At 40.3% G+C, this 18886-nt stretch overlaps 1 protein-coding gene across 1 annotated transcript; it reads right to left on the bottom strand.

Annotated features, from left to right (window-relative positions):
* Positions 1–25: 25 nt before the first annotated feature.
* Positions 26–18607, bottom strand: NUP210L (nucleoporin 210 like). The gene is made up of 39 exons (XM_088535446.1): positions 18351–18607; positions 17745–17881; positions 17305–17436; positions 16903–16996; positions 16429–16579; positions 16194–16326; positions 15588–15746; positions 14968–15036; positions 14330–14436; positions 13947–14087; positions 13449–13586; positions 13172–13325; positions 12833–13033; positions 12374–12519; positions 11502–11723; positions 10925–11098; positions 10294–10486; positions 10095–10183; positions 9594–9698; positions 9126–9227; positions 8175–8303; positions 7849–7976; positions 7164–7296; positions 6701–6763; positions 6442–6621; positions 5685–5765; positions 5260–5391; positions 4819–4977; positions 4541–4632; positions 4257–4431; positions 3913–4088; positions 3433–3653; positions 2694–2830; positions 2357–2483; positions 1938–2087; positions 1419–1669; positions 884–1088; positions 512–616; positions 26–153 (listed from the first exon to the last, which is right to left on the bottom strand). Exons 1-39 carry the CDS (start codon positions 18560–18562, stop codon positions 26–28), a joined length of 5631 nt encoding a protein of 1876 aa, XP_088391572.1. The 5' UTR covers positions 18563–18607.
* Positions 18608–18886: the final 279 nt, after the last annotated feature.

Raw genomic sequence — 18886 nt, 5'->3', positions numbered from 1 at the left:
TGGAAGCTGGTTTGAATATTCCCTATTAACATGTATACAAGATGACAAAACTTCTCCCCAAGAAAGGCCCTGGTTTACCTGTCTGAGATGCAGGGGAGGCAGGAACGTACACAATAGGCACTGTTTGAACTCTGGTCAAAAAAGCGTTGTATGCTGTCAAAATAACAACCTGCTTAGATCACGGAGCACCTTTAAGCCATGTGCAAGAACAGTAGCTTGAACTTCAGGCTACTGTGACAGTGTTGCAGTTGAAACGCTTTCTTTGTCAGCCCCTTTCCTCTTGAGTTTTGGATCAACTAATAGCTAAAGGGGTGACTACTTAAATGCTTAAGAAAAATCAAACCCATTGCTGCTAGAACAGATCTAACCCAGGAAGATTTGACCTAAGAACCACATCAATTTAAGGCTCAAAATAAGGCAAGGGGTAAAGCAGAGCTTCAGAATTTGCTTTGAAGATGAAAAAGAAAGTAGAAAAACAAGCTTAAGCTTAACTAAACTGTCTTTCACTTACTGAGAAAGATAACAGCTGTTGATGCTAGAACAGCAAAAAGAGTGAAGAGAAGAATCTGGTAAGAGCTCATCAGCTGTCGAATGATTCCTATGTCACTGCACTGACCTAAGGTTTAAAGGACAGAGTGAGTAGTGTGTAGGGGGAGCACCCAGATATTTGTAAGAAATTCAAAGAAAAAGCAGTCTTTTCAGTGCCCGTTAAGGGCAGCTGGTGCCAAGGGAGAACTGATGCCCTTTAGAGCTGGGGAATGGAGACATGAATGCTGTCTGCTTTGTTTTGGTGGGAGCAGTAATGCTTTTGGCCAATTTGGTTCATGTAGGACAGAGCTTTGACACCAGAGCAGCATCACCTGAAGCCCCGCTGGCTGTTTACCCTGTGCAGGCTCCTCGGGGAGGACTCTCACTTGGACCGCAACCCTCTGGCCTGTGAGAGCGCAGGAGATGTTGATGAGGGCTGGTGCTGGCCTCTGCTGGAGGGAGCTCAAGTTGGCCACGCTGACAGGGTAGGAGACAAGTCCGGGCACGTCCAGGGAATATTCAGGATACCTCACTACTATAGCAGGGGAGCTGGACTGAACCTTGCAAAGCAGACAAAAACTCAATGCTTCAAAATGAAAAGCAGTCATCTCTCTGACTCACTATTATGTACTTCTGTAAGGTTGTCTTTACACATGTTCTGTAAGGAGGGAAGAAAAATGCTCAAAATACAACCCATGTGTGCTTTCAAACATGGAAACTATTTAACAGTCTGTTTCCCAGTATTGTTTTACGTGATCCAAACACCTGTCTGTTAAGACAGGGCTAAGCATATCCAAAACCACATTCTTTCCACCAGTGCCTTCTGACAAGTCTGGATCTACGTATTTCCATCCCCGGGGCTATGGGCAGAGAGAACACTTTCCACGTACCTCCAGTTTTTCTAACACTTTGTCAGCTCCCAGCACTCTTAGCATGCCATTTAGCTCTTTGATACTAAAAACTAATTCTGACTGGTTGACATAAAACGCAGGGAGGAAGGGAACTAGGATTCTTTGCATTTCACCCATGTGCTGTCCGCTGGAGAGAGAGACCATCACAAACACAGGGGCGTCAGCAAAACTCAGAGCCAGGAGGACTTCATCAGGCTGGGGCTTAGCAGTGATTACACAGACATAAAGACCTAAATTCAAGACAGTGAAAAGCCAGTGTAAACAGACAGTTTGTGGGCAAAAGCCTCTCACAAGAGTTACTGGGGGCGGAAGGCAGGAATGATTAAAAGAGATAATTCATGCATTCTTAGTCTCAACGAGCATAAAAACATTTTGCAAATTTGGTACTGTTATTGACAGTCTGAAATGAAGGGGAAAGAAATCACCAGAGGGAAAAAAAAAAAACAAACAAACAGGAAAATTCCCTGTATTGCACTCTGTTTGAGAGGTCATACCTACCTTTCTGGATGCTGAACTCTGACCGCACAAGAAATACTTCACTTGCTGATACATCTAATGCATTATTGCTGAATTCTACTTGACATATCAAGCACGACTCTGGGTGAAGGTGATCTGTGATTACACTGAACTGGAGAGAGCTGCAAGGGCCTAGAGGAGAAAACAAATAAATGAATAGGCATCTCTCAATGGACAACTTTAACAAAACAAGGTGAAACCTCCCTTAACACACAAAGTTGTTCAATTGTCACTCTGCGATGTTTCCTCTCTACTCATGTCTCCTCACCAGAAAGTTATTGCTCAACGGTAGCTCATGGCTTTGGTGTTACACAGATGGGGTTGTAGTTCACAGTTTAGGGAGCAAAAGACTCAAATTATGCTTTATTAATAAACTAGATGACTGTAATATGAATTCCTACCCTTCAGGGTTTCTCTTCCGCTGCTTGTGGCAACAAGAACTTGGAATGCAGAAGAATCTGGAATATTTGTTAAATAGTTTTTCTGACCTATCTGGAGACTTATTCTTGAAGAACCATTGACAATTATCTGGAATATTAATAAGAATAGAATTGTGTCCAAAACATTGGTTGATTCAAAACACAGTAGGGAATTTTACTGCTTAGTTTTTCTTCTGCTATGCTACAAAACTCTCTCAATTGAATCTTTTTTATTTTAAAAAATCAGTCTTATACTACCGAGAACACTGAAGAGCATCTGTAGCCAGCTGGTCTTCTCCCACAGTAGTGGGACAAATACCTCTCTATATGTTTTCTCTATCCCTGGGATCTCATAGAAGATTGTTGCTGTTCCAGTATTTTTCACAAATGCTGCTCCACTCACAGGGTCTATTTCAAGCATATCCGTGGGGGAAATGTGCCACATCCCAGGTTCACCTACAAATGTCAAGTTGCAAGTGAGATTTTGCCAAGTGGTCTCTGCTGGAGAAGATTAGTGATCATGGAGAGATCTCTAATGAAAAGGATTTATTTACTGTACTGAAAATAAACACCTGCCTCTCTCTTTTTGGGTGTATTCAGGGAGTTCATATAGTAAACTGAAATCCACAGGTCTTTTCCTTTTAGATCTCCCAGAATGAATTGCTTTAAATACTCATATTACATGAGCCCTCTCCCCACATCTCAAATGCACCGAACCACTGCCTGCTTGTTCTCCAGGACCGAGAGCTTGTACATCTTATTTACTTGAATAAACTAGGATCATAAACTCAAAGGTTAATTCTGGGATTCAGTGAATAAAAAGAATGCTCAAATGAACTTTCACACAATGGAAGAAAGGGTTTTTTTTTTTTTTTTTTTACATTCCTTGGAAGACTCTCTGGTTACCTTTTATTTTAAAAATGCTCAGTATTTGCAGAGTTGTCCCATTAAAATATTGCCAATGTGATTTTGCTGAGTTTTTGAAACCTAACCAGAAAATAATAACAAGTCTCACTGCTTAACAACCTAAGCAGAGGCTATGGAGAAAGCATACAAACCATCCTGGGTGACAAGGGGGGAGCTGAAACAGATGACATCTCCTATGGCAATGGATTTTGAGAGATTTGGCTTGATGGCATACTCCACAGGCACAGGGATATAGTCTGCCACCCCTTGGCGCTTCTCATCCTGGATTGTCAACAGCGTCACTCCTCTGTTCACAGTCTGAGCTATGTATGTGTAATTCTTATTCCCAGGTCTAATGAGTAGCAAGTCATCTCTGAAAACAAAGATGCCTAATCAAGAGAAAATTGCTAAATTTTACACATCCTGAGTTACATATTTTATGTATAAAAATCCAAGTGCTGCTTTGGCACTGGCAATCAAGTGAAACGGCTCTCAAATCTGGCAGCTCTTTTCAAACAGATGCCAGGTTTGAGGTGCAACTTTTCATCTGTATTACGAGTTGTGATGTAAAAATCTCCATTGCCAGCTCTGATTTCTCTACTAGTCACATGCCAACACTCTCAAGACTGTACCTGTTCACAGCTAGATAAAGCTGCGTGTTCTGGGCATGGAATTTCTCCCCGATGTTGTTGTAGAACTGGACCGTAAGGGTTAAGGACATTCCAAGGGGAAGTGCATGCAGTGATACGCTGTTGCTTGTATACAATTTGGGACTGACACTTATCCTTAAGTAGGTCACAGGTGCCACCTGTAAAAACAAACAGGTAAGCAAGAGCCCACGCTTTTTTTATTTTTTTTCCAAAGTTTTTAAAAAAACAGACATTTAGTCTCAGTGTTTGTCCATGTTTTTTTTTTTTTTTTTTAATAATTGCCTATTCATTCCGAAGGATACATGGGTATATATGGGAAATTTTACCTGGACACCAGTTATGACTGTCTGGTTGATTCCAAAGAGTTCTAGAGAAGTCACTTCCAACACCGCAGTGCCTGTGACAGCTCCGGCCCTCAGGAGACCCTGATCATGTTCCTCAAGGACAGAAGAGTTGGGGTAACACTGCAAGATTTGAGTGCTCACAAATGCAGCCCCCTCCCTTAACCAAGAAGAAAAATGAGACTCTGTTTGTGAGATTCTGACAGGCTGACAGTTTCTTTCACTTTACATGATGGTCACTAAAGCAATGAGAAGCATCAGGAGTCTACCTGTTTGTGAGCAGCCTAAGTTGGGAATTCGTAGACATCAAAATTTGCTGAGTGGAAAAGGTAGGAGAGAATAGCAGCAGCTTATCAAATACCTACAGGCAGAAAAGATACCGTTACACAGAGAAACAGAACAGAAAGACATGAACCAAAGGGGCTGTAAACCTCTTTATGCCCAAAATGAAGTTTGTTGGATGCATTTGTCTACACACGCTGCCCACAAATTTGTGGCCACTCAAGATCTGCTACCTCTGATGATGTGCAGAACCAGTGGTACTCACCATGATTTGCACTTCATCTGACAGCTCGGTGAGGTTTCCTTCAAACTGCCCAGCAGACGCGTTCAGACACTGCACTGTCACTTTAACAGTGGTTCGACCTGCTGCTTTTGTATATATGACCATAGCAAAATTACTCTCTGATGGAAGCTGAACAGAAACCTGGTAGAGAAAAAGCAGAGTTTTCACAACAGATCATCCAATCCTTGGGTTAAATGGCTAGAACATTTGCACGCTTTGAAGATTCGGGTAGAGAAAAGATGGAAAAGCCATGAGATGCCCTAGCTTAGTACACTAATTAAGTGAGATTGGGAAGATAATGCTTAACCCACAGAGCTTTCGAGTCTGCTGAGTTAGGAATTCTAAATGTTGCCTGCCTGATCTCCCACTACTTTTAATAACAGTTCTGGTTCTTAGACCCATTCTTAGTGGTTTACTCCATACCTCCGTTTGTCGAGAAAGAAGGTCTAGGACATCTCTTTTGCTCACTGACCATTGGAATATCAGCTCCGGGTTAGCATTAGCAAAGGAGAATGGATTCAGCAAATTGCTCAGTCCCATCACGTAGACTGGCATCTGCAAAGGAAGAATACTGTCACCACAGAAATGGGAAATCATCTCGTGTTTCCTGTAATATGTGCTTCTCATCTCAATCCCATGGGACAAGCAGACAAAGGATTGAGGGTCAATGTATGCACTTTTAATAGAAATTAAAAGTCAACCTCCATACATTGGGAGGAGGAGAATTATGTGTGTTATCATAAATTTCAAACCTACAGTAACTTAGACATCACACGAGCCTATTAGATTGAGAATGTTATTCTTAACTTCTTGCCAACAGTAGTCTTCAGTATCAACTGAACACCTACCTCAGTGCCTGTTATAAGTCTTGTGACAGGAACATGGATTCTTACTGCTCTTAACTGAATTACTTCTAATTCCACTTCATCCTGCAAAATAAGTCAATGACTAAGCTCCGAGACACCCGGCTAAACTCAACAGTCTCGAGCAGTCTCTAGCTCTACCTTTGAAAGTCGGTTATCTTGATTACGGGCTGGGTTTTAGCCAAGCAGGGAAGGTTTAGCTAGTACATCTCCAGCAGCCTCCACTCCTGCAAGCTGGTCACATTGCCATGCTGGCACATTTCTAGAAACTGGCACCTTTAAAACGCTGGTAACTTCTGACAATCCTTACACAATTTGGTTTCTTGGAAAGCTATCTGATTATTAACTAGTCTCATGGATTACATACTGTCTTTATATCCCACTGGGGCCACCTTCTGGGATATAAAGACAGTACTTAATCCATGAGCAAGCAAGAGAACAAAAGTCTACAAAGAGATTCTAACTTTCCATCCAACTTTGTACAGCCTCATTTCTTGGTTACTGTAAGAAGCAAAATAAACTGAAATAGGAACTTTAGAGATGCCTCTGTTTGAGGTCATCACAGTGCAAGTATGAGGTTAAATTATGCTATTAATGGAATCTTATCCAGGCCAGACTGATTTTCAAGGTCAAGGCTACTGTTATGACTTAAAAAAAAAAAAAAAAAACCTGACAAACCATTAACATAATTTCTGAACAGAAGGGAAATTATGAGATAATACAGAATGAAAGGGAAAGATACCTGTGAAAAAACAGTAATTTTTCCTGTGTCTTCACTAACAGCCTGAATAGCACCCTGTATTGTGGCTGTTCCAACTCTCCTTGCAGTTACTTGTCCAAGCCTGTTAACCTCAGCCACAGAATGGTTAGTGATAGAGAAGTGGATGATGGACTGTGGCTGGGGACCACCTTCTGACATCACCTGCCGTATATTCAAATAAACAATGTGATTTTCCCCGAGGAAAACACACAGACCTTTGCTCAGAAGAAATATTGCTCACCTGCATCATATTTTGTGGGATAAGCATAATTTTCTTTGGAACCAGTTTAAATGGTGGAAAGACCTGGTAAAAAGGAAAGGGAAAAATATTAACTGTTACACACATTTCTTTTTGCTGTTACATCACTAGACAGAACTCAACATAGGCCATCCTGGTGTTATCACATAAGCCTAAGTAGATCTTGCCACATCTTTCTAGAATACAGAGATTTCTCGTGAGCAAAATGATCCTTCCTTGTAAATATAAGTACTAGGAGAAGATAGATTGCCAAAATGCAGAACCATTATCAATGCATCCCCACAATTATTATTTATACGATCCTTTTTGGATAATTTGAAAGTCACAGAACATCAGGCCTTTAGAATAGTATCGCGTAAGTGGGCTTTTTTGTATTTCTTTTGGCTGAAGAACTTTGAACTCTGAGTCAAAAACAGAAGCAGATTTAAAAGTTGTGGATTCTTACTTCAACTTTCCGAGGAGGAGAAGTAAACTTCCTTCCCATTTTGTTCCAGGCTGTAGCTACCACAGTTGTCTGTCCGACAGCAACAGCTTGGAGCATGTAAACTTCAGAATACTCGTCCACTTCTTCCATTTGCCTGTGAAGACACTTTACCATGACTTCACTTTTTATTTCCTCTATTGTAACTATAAGATAACTTGGGTAACGACTATAATAGGCGAGTTTGTGACTACTATAATACCAAGGCTTGCGCTCAGAAATAGCCAAAGACTTATATTTATGATGAACAGAGCTCTGCATGGCAAAATACCACAGTATTCACTAAGAAATATGTGCTTCAGTGGTATTTTACCCACTATATATTTAACTACGTTTCAGATGTATTTAATAGGCTTATGGTAGTAATATGGAAGAATGCACAGTGGGAGCTGCAAGCGAGATTCTCAAAGAGTTTTACAAATACAAATGAAATCCCACCAAAAAAAGCTATTATCCTGAGAACGCACTGACAAAGCTGATACCTGCTCTTAGCCTCCACCAAAATTTACACAGTTAAACAGTGAATAGCTAGGGGGTTGTAAACAGGCTTTGTTCTGTAATTATCAGTTCTGTTTTTCAGTACAGGATGGATACTTACCAGTGAGCACTTAAGAAAAGACTGTTCCAGCCTGCCAGCTGTAATACTCACACAAGTGTAACAATAGGAGACGCTGCTTGCAGTTTCAGCTTCATGTACTTGAAGTATTTACTCTGGAATGGAAGCTGCTCAAAACCCAGGACTCTAACAGTAACAAGAAGAGACTTGCCGATCTCGAGCTAGATGAAAGACAGAAACAAGATGGGGAGCAAAGAACACTTCATATACCCTTTCTTGAAGGCTCTCTGCCTCTGTCCTGCTCAGAATGCTTGATCCTAAGATTAAGCTCTCAGTGCTGCCTCCTTTCTGTAGGCAAGGAAATACCTCCTACCACATGAAGTCTAAGAAACATCTGAGTTTCCCTAAGACTGCATCACCTTGTCCATGAGATCCACCTCCAACTCATGTATGTCAGAGACCCGCAGATAGGCTGTAACTGGTCCCAAGAATTCCAAACAGAGATCATAGATTTCCAGGCTTAAAAATCCAGGCATCAAAGGGATGACCTAAAAACAAAGCAAAGAGGCACAGTCGTATTAACTGAAGAGGACACACACATTTTTTAAGGAGATATGTATATGTATAAGTGTATATATATATGTATATGTGTTTAACTTCTCTGCAAGCGATACAAGCGAGGTTTTAGTTCTGCTTAAAAGCCATTGCTCAAGTCAACTGTGTTGACAGTTGGGAGGCAACTATGTTAATTTGACATAAGAAAACCTTTACAGCCCACAGTTCATGATAAAATTATTCCCTGTAACAAAGCGAGTAGTGCCTCGTCCTGCATAATTTCAAACATCCCAACAAACTGGACTTCAAAACTATGCAGCAGACAAAATTTCAAAGTGTTTCTTCTCTGACACTGAGATTAAATTTCTCTCTCAAACAAAGCCCAACAAAAGTTTGATTTCTTGCTAACTTGTATCCTCCTGTGGATTATTATACAGAATAACAATCTATACTACAATTATACTGCAATTACTGCTAGAGGATATAGCAACATAGAAAACTCTATGAAGGAATTTTGATACTGAAACTGTATTAACTGAATAAAGAGTATCTATACATAATTAACATGGAACATTTGCAATAAGAATCAGAATTTATCTTAATTTAATGTTCACTGAAGCAAGTATCTGGCCTAAGCTACATAATTGCTTATGAATAAGTGTTCTGGGACACTCATATGGAATATATATAACCAGCTGTAAGGACAAAAGTGACTGACATAGGTAAAAGAAGAAAATAACTTATTTCTTCTTTTTCCCAGAGGATGAACCTCTCTTCCAAATTTCTCCAGGGCAAACCATCCTGAATGTGATCACCTCACTGGCACTTTCCGCCTCCAAATATGTCATGTTTACTATTCCATACTGACTGCTGTTGACCAGAAAGTATCCAGATCCTTCCACTAGATCAAATAGCTCCTGTCAATGAAAATAAAATCAAATGAAATAGCCTGCAAAATCTGAAGTCATCACCATCTTTTATTAGCAGGAGTTCTGCTCAAGTGAAAACAGAATAAAAATCTCAGCAATTGGCTCCTAAATGATGACATGACTTGTTGTCACAGCATACAAGCTTCATTTATTATCCAACAATACTTCGGATAATAAAGGAAAATAAAGCAGCTTATTGTTTGAGGAAACAAAGTGAAATGGGCTCATGAGTTTTATGAAAGAGCTGATTGTTGCTCTCCAGAAATAGTAAGAAACATTTCTTGATCATACAAGGCCACACAATTTATCAAAGAATGATGAGGCACAAAACAGCTTTGCTAATAGTGTTCTTACCTTTACAGCAGGATGATCATATATAGTGACATTATCTGGCACAACTGTCACATCTTCCACCAACAAGAACTCCACAGAAACAGAGATGAGCAAGTCAGACACTTCCTAAGTATGCAAAAAAGTCAGAAAGAAATTATATTAGTATTCCTCCAGGTTAAAAAAAGCATCATTTTCTTCTTTTACACAGGAAAAAAGAAAAAAAATAAAAAGATGATTGTGCAGACAGGAAATGAGCATTTCTCCTAAAGGACTGCACACTCTGCCGTAGAACTCTCATTGTGAAACTGTTAATAAAATGTTACTGCCCTGAAATGTGCATGTTACTGTACTGAAAATGTTACTGTACTGAAAATAAAATGTACTGAAAATGTATTAATGTACTGAAAATAAAAATGCACTGAAAATAAAATGTTACTGCACAACCCTTGACTATCAGCTTGTCAAACTGCAGTAGTACCCTAGGAGCATCAGTCTAAAGCAGGACGACCTATTCTTACTCACTTTTGGGCTACCTCTTGCTGCATATTTCACAAAGCTGACTCCAACCTGAACAGTTCCTTTGATTTGGTGCACTTCAAGAAGCTGATGCCCTACAAGCAAGATATGAAAACAAAACAACCCCCACTGAATGCCCTGATGTAAACAGAGATAAAACTCCTATTCATTCCGCTGGAAGCCGACATACAAAACTGAGCAGTACCATGCAGCCTGGTCTGTCCAGTCCCCCCATCTTTGGCCACCATCTTCATGGCTGTAGGATCAGAAATGCCAGCGAGGATTTCATTGGATGATTTCCACTCCAGCACCAGAGAACTGAAGTTGTCAAACTGTCGCTGTTGTTGATCAAACATAGCCAGCTCCAAAACTGTATTCCTCAAACTGGATATGGGGATCTACACTCAAAGTAACAGAACTTTGGTATTAATAATTTAGTGCCTAATTTAAGAAGAAACACTTTCACTTCCTAAAAAAGAACCGATCAAATTGTGGTGGATAGGTTTCTGTTTAACAGTGCATTTTTCCCTTCATCTCAACTACAGTTTTATCAGCCCAAAATACTAAAGGACTCAGGCTACTAGCATTCCTTTTGGGAATTTTCCTATTCAGAAAGCCAATTACTGCCAACTTGCACAGAATAGAGAAAACTGTCTCCAAAAGGACTGGGCTGATCAAGTTATTTGTTCTGAGGAAAGTTATTTCACTATCAGGCAAGAACTCTTCAATGACAGTGCTCTGTATCGCTAATTAACACACAGAAAATATCTTTTACATACTGGATTTCCAAGCATCCCCCAAATGAATGTAGGGTTCTTGCTCATTTCAAGTCTTACCAGTTGTTTGCTGTGTCGTGGCACGGGACAAGGTGGAATATCTACGGCTACTTCATACACCGGAGTCACAGACATACTTGCAGGATGAGCACAAACGAATGTCACCTGAATAACGTCCACAGCAGGACTTGGGTTCAGGACTCCTGGCTGGTTGCCTACTCGGAACGTGAGAACCTTCAAGGACATGCAAGAGGATTACCCAGAAAATTCTTCCATTGTGCATAAAATTGGTATGTTGGTATTGTCCCAAAATGGGATTAACTCTGAAGACCTAAAGTAAGGACAGGTCACTAGCAGACTGTGAAAAATGTACATCCCTCTGCGTGCATGACAGAAACACCCGATGAAATGCCATCCACACTTCTTTTCTAAACGCACTTCTGAGCAGAGACGACAGCGTCAAATTATGAATAAACAAAGATAAAAAGAAAAGTGAAATATACATTTGCTTGGATAACACTAATTCAAGCTACGTGCTCTCTAGTCAAGGGAAATGACACCTGTGAGAGTAAATGTGTGATTTTGCCCACATTATTTGCAGCTGCTTATTAAATTGCCATATATACATTTCCTTTACCTGTTCCCCCAACTCCAGGCATACAACCCGATAAACATACTGGTTCACTTTCCTTTTCATTGGAAGTCGGACTTCTACGACCTCAATTTTTTCCTCATGCTCCACAGCTAGTTCCGAGAAGAAACGAGATGGCTCCAAAATCCACGGTCCTGGCCCACCTTCAAATATCATCTCCTTTGCTGACTGCCAAGTCACCAAAGCCAACTCTACCGGGTTTACAGCCTGATCACATGAACAGAAGAGAGCTGAAATTGTGACCTTTAATACAATTTTCCAGTGAGGCAAATAAGTGAAGAGAGACACAAAAAAAAGAGCTATTGAAACACTGAAACTGACTCTCTTTTAGAACAAGACTTTGTTATGACTACGGTAATATGAAGCATAGTTAAGGTAGAATTGTATGACATGCACACTACTTTACAACGCTTTTCCATGCTGGAGCAGAATCTGGGCCATACTCACATATGAGAAGTAGACAAGAAACTACACAGTTATAAAATATGAACATTTGTTCTTCTACATGCATTCTACATGGATCCATTCTAAGCTATCAGAGAAGTCTAATTTTAGCCAACACGTAGTAAGACATTGACACAACAACACAATTCATAGAGAATTAAGATCACCCAAGATGCGTTGCTGTTTTTTCACAACACTAAAGTCAATGGTCAAGCTGTTAAACTGATTTACTTCTGTTAGCAGTCTGTCAGAATGAGATATGCCTGTTCTTGGAGGTGTCAGTAAATTTCCAGCTGCAAATTTGTTTCTTGGGAAAAATGATTTAGGATTTAGCAATGTGCTATACAGTCACTTGCAAACAAGTTAAGAATTCAAATGGGAGGGAACGAGTCAGTGAATGGAGCAGCTCTCACCTTCAGAGGTTCATAAGCAGCAAACGTGGCACTTGTTTCAAAATAGTGCTGGTATACTGTAACACTTGCTGTCACTAACGTGTGTCCCAAGGATTTTGCTTCTAATAGGAAGCTGGAGCAGAATGTCTGACCAGGCTTCTGTTTACCTACAAATTAAAAACATTTTTTTTTTGCAGCAGATCTTCTATCAGTGATAAGCTAAACTGTAATGGAATCCTTAACTTCACTCAGTTTTCTGAAAGATTTCCCAGAATGTCCCATCTCCGCCATAACTGTGATCCCTTTAGCTGTGGTGCCTTGCAATTGACTCTTCCAACAAAAGACACTTCAAGCCAATGACTTTCACAGACCTTGTTAAAGAATCATGAAATCTTTGCAAATTGTAATGGAGCATGACTTCGGGGAAATAATTTAAAACACTACTATTCTAACAAGTATTCTGGATTTAATCTATCATACCTTCTTCAGCAAGGACAAAGACTCCTTGCTTTTCCATGCTTATGTCCAAAAGTAAGAGAGAACAGTCAGTAAAGGCAACGTTCTCTTGCGTTTCTCTGTCCGTGAAATACATCTTGAGAGGAGCTTCCAAAACCTGGCCAATCTCAATATCTGCATGAAATGGCAGAAGTTCCATCTTTGTCAGCCACTCCACATACACCTAGATTAGCAAAATAGAAGCAGTCTGAGAGCAGAAAGGGCCAAGACAATGGTATCACAACTATGCCACAGCCCTTTCAATTTCTAGCTGGACGACACAGCATTTGTAACAACTATTTGCTCAGAAAAAAAGACTTCCCTGTATTTCACCATAGTGAAAGGGGTTCTGTACATCCCTAGCTTGAACAGTGCAGCGCCCCTGGATCAAACCTCCAGTAACGACTCCTTTTACGGTGACGGTGACCACAGTTTGATCAGAAGAAATCCATGAAAAATTGCCACTGCCTCCTTCAACCTATAGAAACAGAGGGAAAAGATAAATGTTGGAAATTGAAAATAATCACTGTAATTTTTCTACTGAAAGAGACTCTCATACCACGAAAACTTTCATGATTTTTCAAGCTGCAGTCTACTTTACCTGAACTTTATATCGATACAAGACTTCTGTGGGATGATAAGGAAATGCAAGGTAAGATGGTGTCAGCTTGATGGGAAGGTAAATCTTCACTTCTTGTTCATGCTGGACTGGCACAGGTAAATAAGCCTCAGACCCATCCTGTAAACAAGGAAAGAAGGCAAAATCTTTCAAGCAAAGTGCATTGCCACGAAAAACAGACTCCCGCTTTTAGCTGTCAGCAAAAGAAAGGTAATAGGAGTATATGGTTTAAGCAATCTTGAACAGGTTGACATTCTTTGAAGAAGATTTGAATGGGTTGTTCACAACTGCAGGACCTACAGTGGATATTGCTTATCCTTGATAGAGGATAACCTGCAACGTAGGATAAATATAGTGTAACTTGAATCATAAACAGTTAATTTCACATACCTGTGAAGAGTATTATACCTGTGGTACAGAACAAACTTGGAGGAAAAAAAAAAAAAAGAAAAAAAAGTTATTACTACCTTTGCATCCTACCTGCAGAAGTACAGAAATCAGTTCGGCTTTTATCCCTGTGATGCCATCTTTTAGAACCTGAACCATATGGTAAGAACCATTATCAGAAGACATGAACTCTTCAAAATATTCCTTAGGAAACTGGTGAGTTATTCTCAGGTTCTGCAAATTGACAAAGGGAAATATATTACTTATACCAAGACCAGAAGATCTGAACTCAAGGCCAGAGGACAGATGATTTGTCAGCAGAAAATATATTCTCAAGAGGAATATATTCTGGATACTCTCAATAAACTTGGAAAGGACATGAGTGTTATATTCATTACGCACCCCCAATGAGAGGAACACAGTATGTGACACTTCCTTTGGCAGCTGCTCTTGTTTTTAAGTAAACACATACTCACATCGGATAAATAAACTTTAGTGCTGTCTTTATCATAAACTTCTACAGTGATCGCATACTCTCGCTTCACTTCTAGAATCCACCGGTCTCCTGGATAGACAGCGAAACCTGAAATAAAACCATCTGGTTTGCTTTCAGAAACATGCAAACATCATCGACAGCCAGTGGTGGTAAAATACCTTTCATTAACAAGTTCATCTGGATAAGAATTAGTGATCAAAGCAGAGAAGCTTTCACTACCCATTCTACAAAATATACAGTATCATTTATAAACAATTCTTGAATTCAAAACAACCACTCTTCAACAAAAATAGACAGTTCAGGAAGCAGCACAAAGGGGAGGCTTGTAAGGCAATCAAGACTTTTTTTTTTTTTCCCATAGTTACGAGGCCCATTCTCTGTTGGGACTCTTTAATTTAGTTAATCACTTTGATTTAGACAGCAACCCATCAAACATGTTTAAGTCGAGTTCAATTTTCAAACCAATGCACTTGAAAAGACAAGAAGCCTCCTTCTGCCATTAAGATTTAGATACCTCCTGCCAACATAATGAATGCAGTTTTTTTTTTTAATAAGCAATATTTTCCTGCTCAAATGAAATGTGAGGGTTTTAGAATCAATCTTTCATTTTCTCATTACCTAAAAATCCAGCTTCTACAACATAGATAGTGCAATTTGGAAATCCAGATGCAGCTCGCATGTGAATATCTTCGTTCTTATATAGGAAATCTTTAAGGATTTCATTTTATGAAGAGAAAATATAGATGCCCTTAGTGAGCTATAAACCTCCAAGCTGTTTAAATACAGAACAAGTATCGGAATCTGGGGCTTGATCCAATTTCCACTGACATCAAAGAGTGTCTGTTCCTGTCAATGAGAACTACATTGTGTAATGAATTGGCTAGGGGGTCCTTGTCATTGCAGAAGAACAAGAGAAAAAGAAATTGCACAGGCTACGAAGTGATCTCTTCCTGAGTGGCAACAGAAAAACAGTAATGAGGTTCTTGAAACTGAGCATATTGATATGCCTATCTGGAAGAAACGTACAGAATGAAAAGGGGAAAAGTTAACCTAAGCAAAGCAAATACCCTACAAAGAATTTGGAGAAACTGAAGATAGGACTTCACAAAAATCCTTTTCTGTCTTTACAATCTCTCCAAAATATGTACTTTTTTATAACTATGGTAGTCATGCTTGGAAATAAAAATGACCACATATCAGGACTAAAGGCACAGTTTAAACTGTATTCAGAAGGATACTTTTATGAGCAAAGACGAGATTACTCTGTCCTAACTGCACCGCTCTCACGGTGGCCGTCTTGGCCTCCAGGCTGGCCACTGGAAGAAGGTCAGACCCACCAGGTGCAACAACTTGATCACGAAGTTCGAGCTCATAATGCTCAAGAGGCAATTCCACTTCTGCAAAAAGGTTATCTTACAAATTACAGTAATTTTATAATCACCTACACTTCCCTATAAAACATTCTCTTTACAACGGTACCAATTCAAGGACCTAACGATAATGACTGCAGACTAACAGGTTATCAGTATAGTAAGTTGACAGATCTTCTTCTAAGATCTAAGTACGTGCGATAATTCAGCTCCCTGGTGTCTGTACACGAAGTTAGAATGCAAGTTTAATCCATTACCACTCTGCCGCCATAAAGAAGTCCTCCATTTCCCTTGTTTCCAATCATATATCCCCAATTACTCTCTTTAATCAGCCCTACTAAGACCTGAATAGTCAGTTATTCACTGTTTAATGGCACGATTTCACCAACTCTAAGCTAAACTTCTCTGCCAACTAAAACTGCAAACAATACAGGAAAGAAGATATGGGAAAATACGGTGGAACTAAGAATTTACCTGTAAGCTTTCCCTGTACCATTTTAGCTACTTGGTATTTAATGTAAGCTCCAACCAAGAGATAAACGTCATGAGAAGGTATCAAGAATACATTCTCTAGAACCAGCAGACGCACCAACGCAGCAGATACTTTCTAATGGAAAAGCAATTAAAAAAAAAAAAAGTTCAGTGAAGTCTGGAAAGTCTTTTTATAAAGTTTTTTTTTTTTAATGGAACTTTCACAATAATTATTCACCTTATAAATTGATTCCTGTATTCGGACTTTTATAATTGCTGCACCAGTTTTGATTCCTGACACTAGGATCCTGTCTCCCTGTTTTTCTGCTCTTTCCAGATCAACAATGTAGTCTGGTGGAGAGTACTCAGCTTCTGAGTATCTTAAAATCCTGACAAGACCAAAATAACCTTAGCTAGGTAGACAAAGATTTCCAGTTACTTCAGAATCAAACAGGTTAGTGTATCACGAACTATTTCAAATTCTGGACTGCTTATTATACACAAATTCAAACAGAAAACCTTCTTTCAGCAAACTGAAACTACTCACAGAATTAATCATATAAGACCAAAACATAAATTAATATAGAATATTCCTACTGGTGGTACAGTGACAAATCACACCTTACTGGGCCGAGTCCAAATTTACTCATCCACATCCCACCCAATGCTGAAAGTCAATGCTGGGCATTCATTAGTCATTTCTAATATTTACCTTATTTTGTTTGAAAGATCTAAACTTTCCATGTTCTCATCCTTTGCAATATTCCACTCAAAAGTCATTCCTGACAAGCTGCTGAATGTGTTTCCTGAAGAAAATAAAAAATCAGCATGCAGAGTAATGGATATTAAGGGATTCCTTCCACCCAACACAGTAAAACAATTCCTGAGTAGGAGAAACCAATCAAGTGTCTCAACATTGCCTGGATTTCTAATGTTCGGACCAGTAATACCAATTCTCTCAACATTGCCTGGATTTCTAATGTTCGGACCAGTAATACCAATTCTAAACAGTATCACCCAGTATGAAGAACAGACAGTAAATAAGAACTTCTTTCTCAGGAATAAGAGCTTAAATTTGGAATTATAGCAGCAGAACTTGTCTCCCAAGCAATACCTTCAACATCCAGAGCTCTCACAGTTAGCTCCAACGGAGAATCTTCCACATAGATCTCTCGAGTTCGGGAGACAATTTCAATACTGTCTATCACATCAACAATGACATCACAGCGAAGTAAGTGGCCTGTCACTATAACGAAAGAATGAATAATCTTTTATTCAGTATCTGCAATTTTGTATTGGCTTAAAAACATCATCAGAAACTACAGGGCGGGGAAGGAAACAAAAAGGAAGACCACCCTTTCCCACAGACCCAAAATAAGATGTTGCTGTAGGTTTCTCAATAGAATAAGCCTGATATGAAACTCTGCTTGCAATATTTAGAACAATTTAATAATTTCCTCCTTAAAATCTACACGGACAACCCTTGATTTCCATAAACAGCCCCAACTCCCAAATTACTTGCTGCTTTATGAAACTTCCCCCTTTTCCACCTACCGCGTTCCTCAGCTATCACAACGCTGCTTAACTTTGTGGCTTGCGAAGACTGAGCGGACAGCAACGCTTTTTGTGAACAAATGGTACTGTTACCATAAATGGGCTCAACGTTGACTATATCGTGACGAGTGGAGTACCTGAAAGGAAGATTCCCCCCCACCTCCACTCAGAAGGGTATCTATAAGTGTGCTTAAAAAAACTCAAAACACTTTTTTCATACTTATTCCTATAGCAACCTTTTCAAATATACTACTGAGTGCACAGCTAACATACTGAGTTCCAAAGGTGCACCAGGCCAACAGCTTCTGCCTCCCTCCCTTCCCCCATGTTTTGGTGTTGACACAGAGTAGCGATTAGAGCCTTAGAACAAACATTGCCTGCTCTGACCAAACAGGCCTCTCACAGCCAAACAAGACAGATTTTTGTGCTCCCCTGACACTACCCTAGCCCAGAAGAACATGCTCTCTTTCCCTCCTTCTTAAACCTTTCCTTAGCTGTATGTTTATCCAGTCCTGTTATCCAGAAAAGGCTTCCATCCTATTCCCTCAACGCAGTACTCCTCTCTGCAAGGATAATAAATCCCTTAGCACCCCTCCTCTTCCTCACCAAGAGTAACAGCCACCCTCAGCCTCTAGCACAAAAGGAACGTGGAGCTCCCGACTAAAAGGCAGCAACACTTTGGGAACGTTTAGCTTAAAGGCAGCCGCCAGAAACAGCGAGAGAACGCAGAGGAGCGCAGACACCTGAGCCTGCCTCATCCTGCCAGAGCAGACGCAAAATGGCGGCGGCGGCAGGGCCCCCTTCCCGCCTTCCGGCATGACGCATGCGCAGAGGGACGGCCTCGCCGGCGCAGCGCATGCGCGCTGCCCCCCCCCCATCAGCGGCGGGAAAATCCCGCCTCGGCTCCGCGGCGCTGAGGTAAAACCGGGAGGACCCGCTCCCCGCACCACATCCCCGCGTACCCGCCCTTAGCGTACCGTGCCCGGTAAGAAGCCGCAAAAGGAGACCACACGGGAAGCACTCGAGACACACACCACTGTGGAGGGAGGTGGTTTTATTTCAAAAGAGAGTAAGACAAAATTTTCCCCTTTTTTTTGTTTTTCTCCTCAATTTTAGTATCAAAACATTTGAAAGGGTTCCTT

Source organism: Tinamus guttatus, unplaced genomic scaffold (genome assembly GCF_059628265.1).
Source record: "Tinamus guttatus ecotype Peru unplaced genomic scaffold, ASM5962826v1 Tinamus_guttatus_pri_ptg000629l, whole genome shotgun sequence".
Lineage (NCBI taxonomy): Eukaryota > Metazoa > Chordata > Aves > Tinamiformes > Tinamidae > Tinamus > Tinamus guttatus.
This window is presented reverse-complemented; position numbering and strand designations above follow the sequence as displayed.

What these genes read in the sequence shown, in the direction of transcription:
- NUP210L (XM_088535446.1), bottom strand. Translation starts at nt 18,562, where the DNA reads ATGCCGGAAGGCGGGAAGGGGGCCCTGCCGCCGCCGCCATTTTGCGTC. An exon ending in GACTTATAACAGGCACTGAG is followed by an intron (nt 5,392 to 5,684) that starts GTAGGTGTTCAG and finishes CTTCCTTTGCAG; the next exon opens with ATGCCAGTCTACGTGATGGG. An exon ending in TAGAGAAAACATATAGAGAG is followed by an intron (nt 2,484 to 2,693) that starts GTATTTGTCCCA and finishes TTAATATTCCAG; the next exon opens with ATAATTGTCAATGGTTCTTC.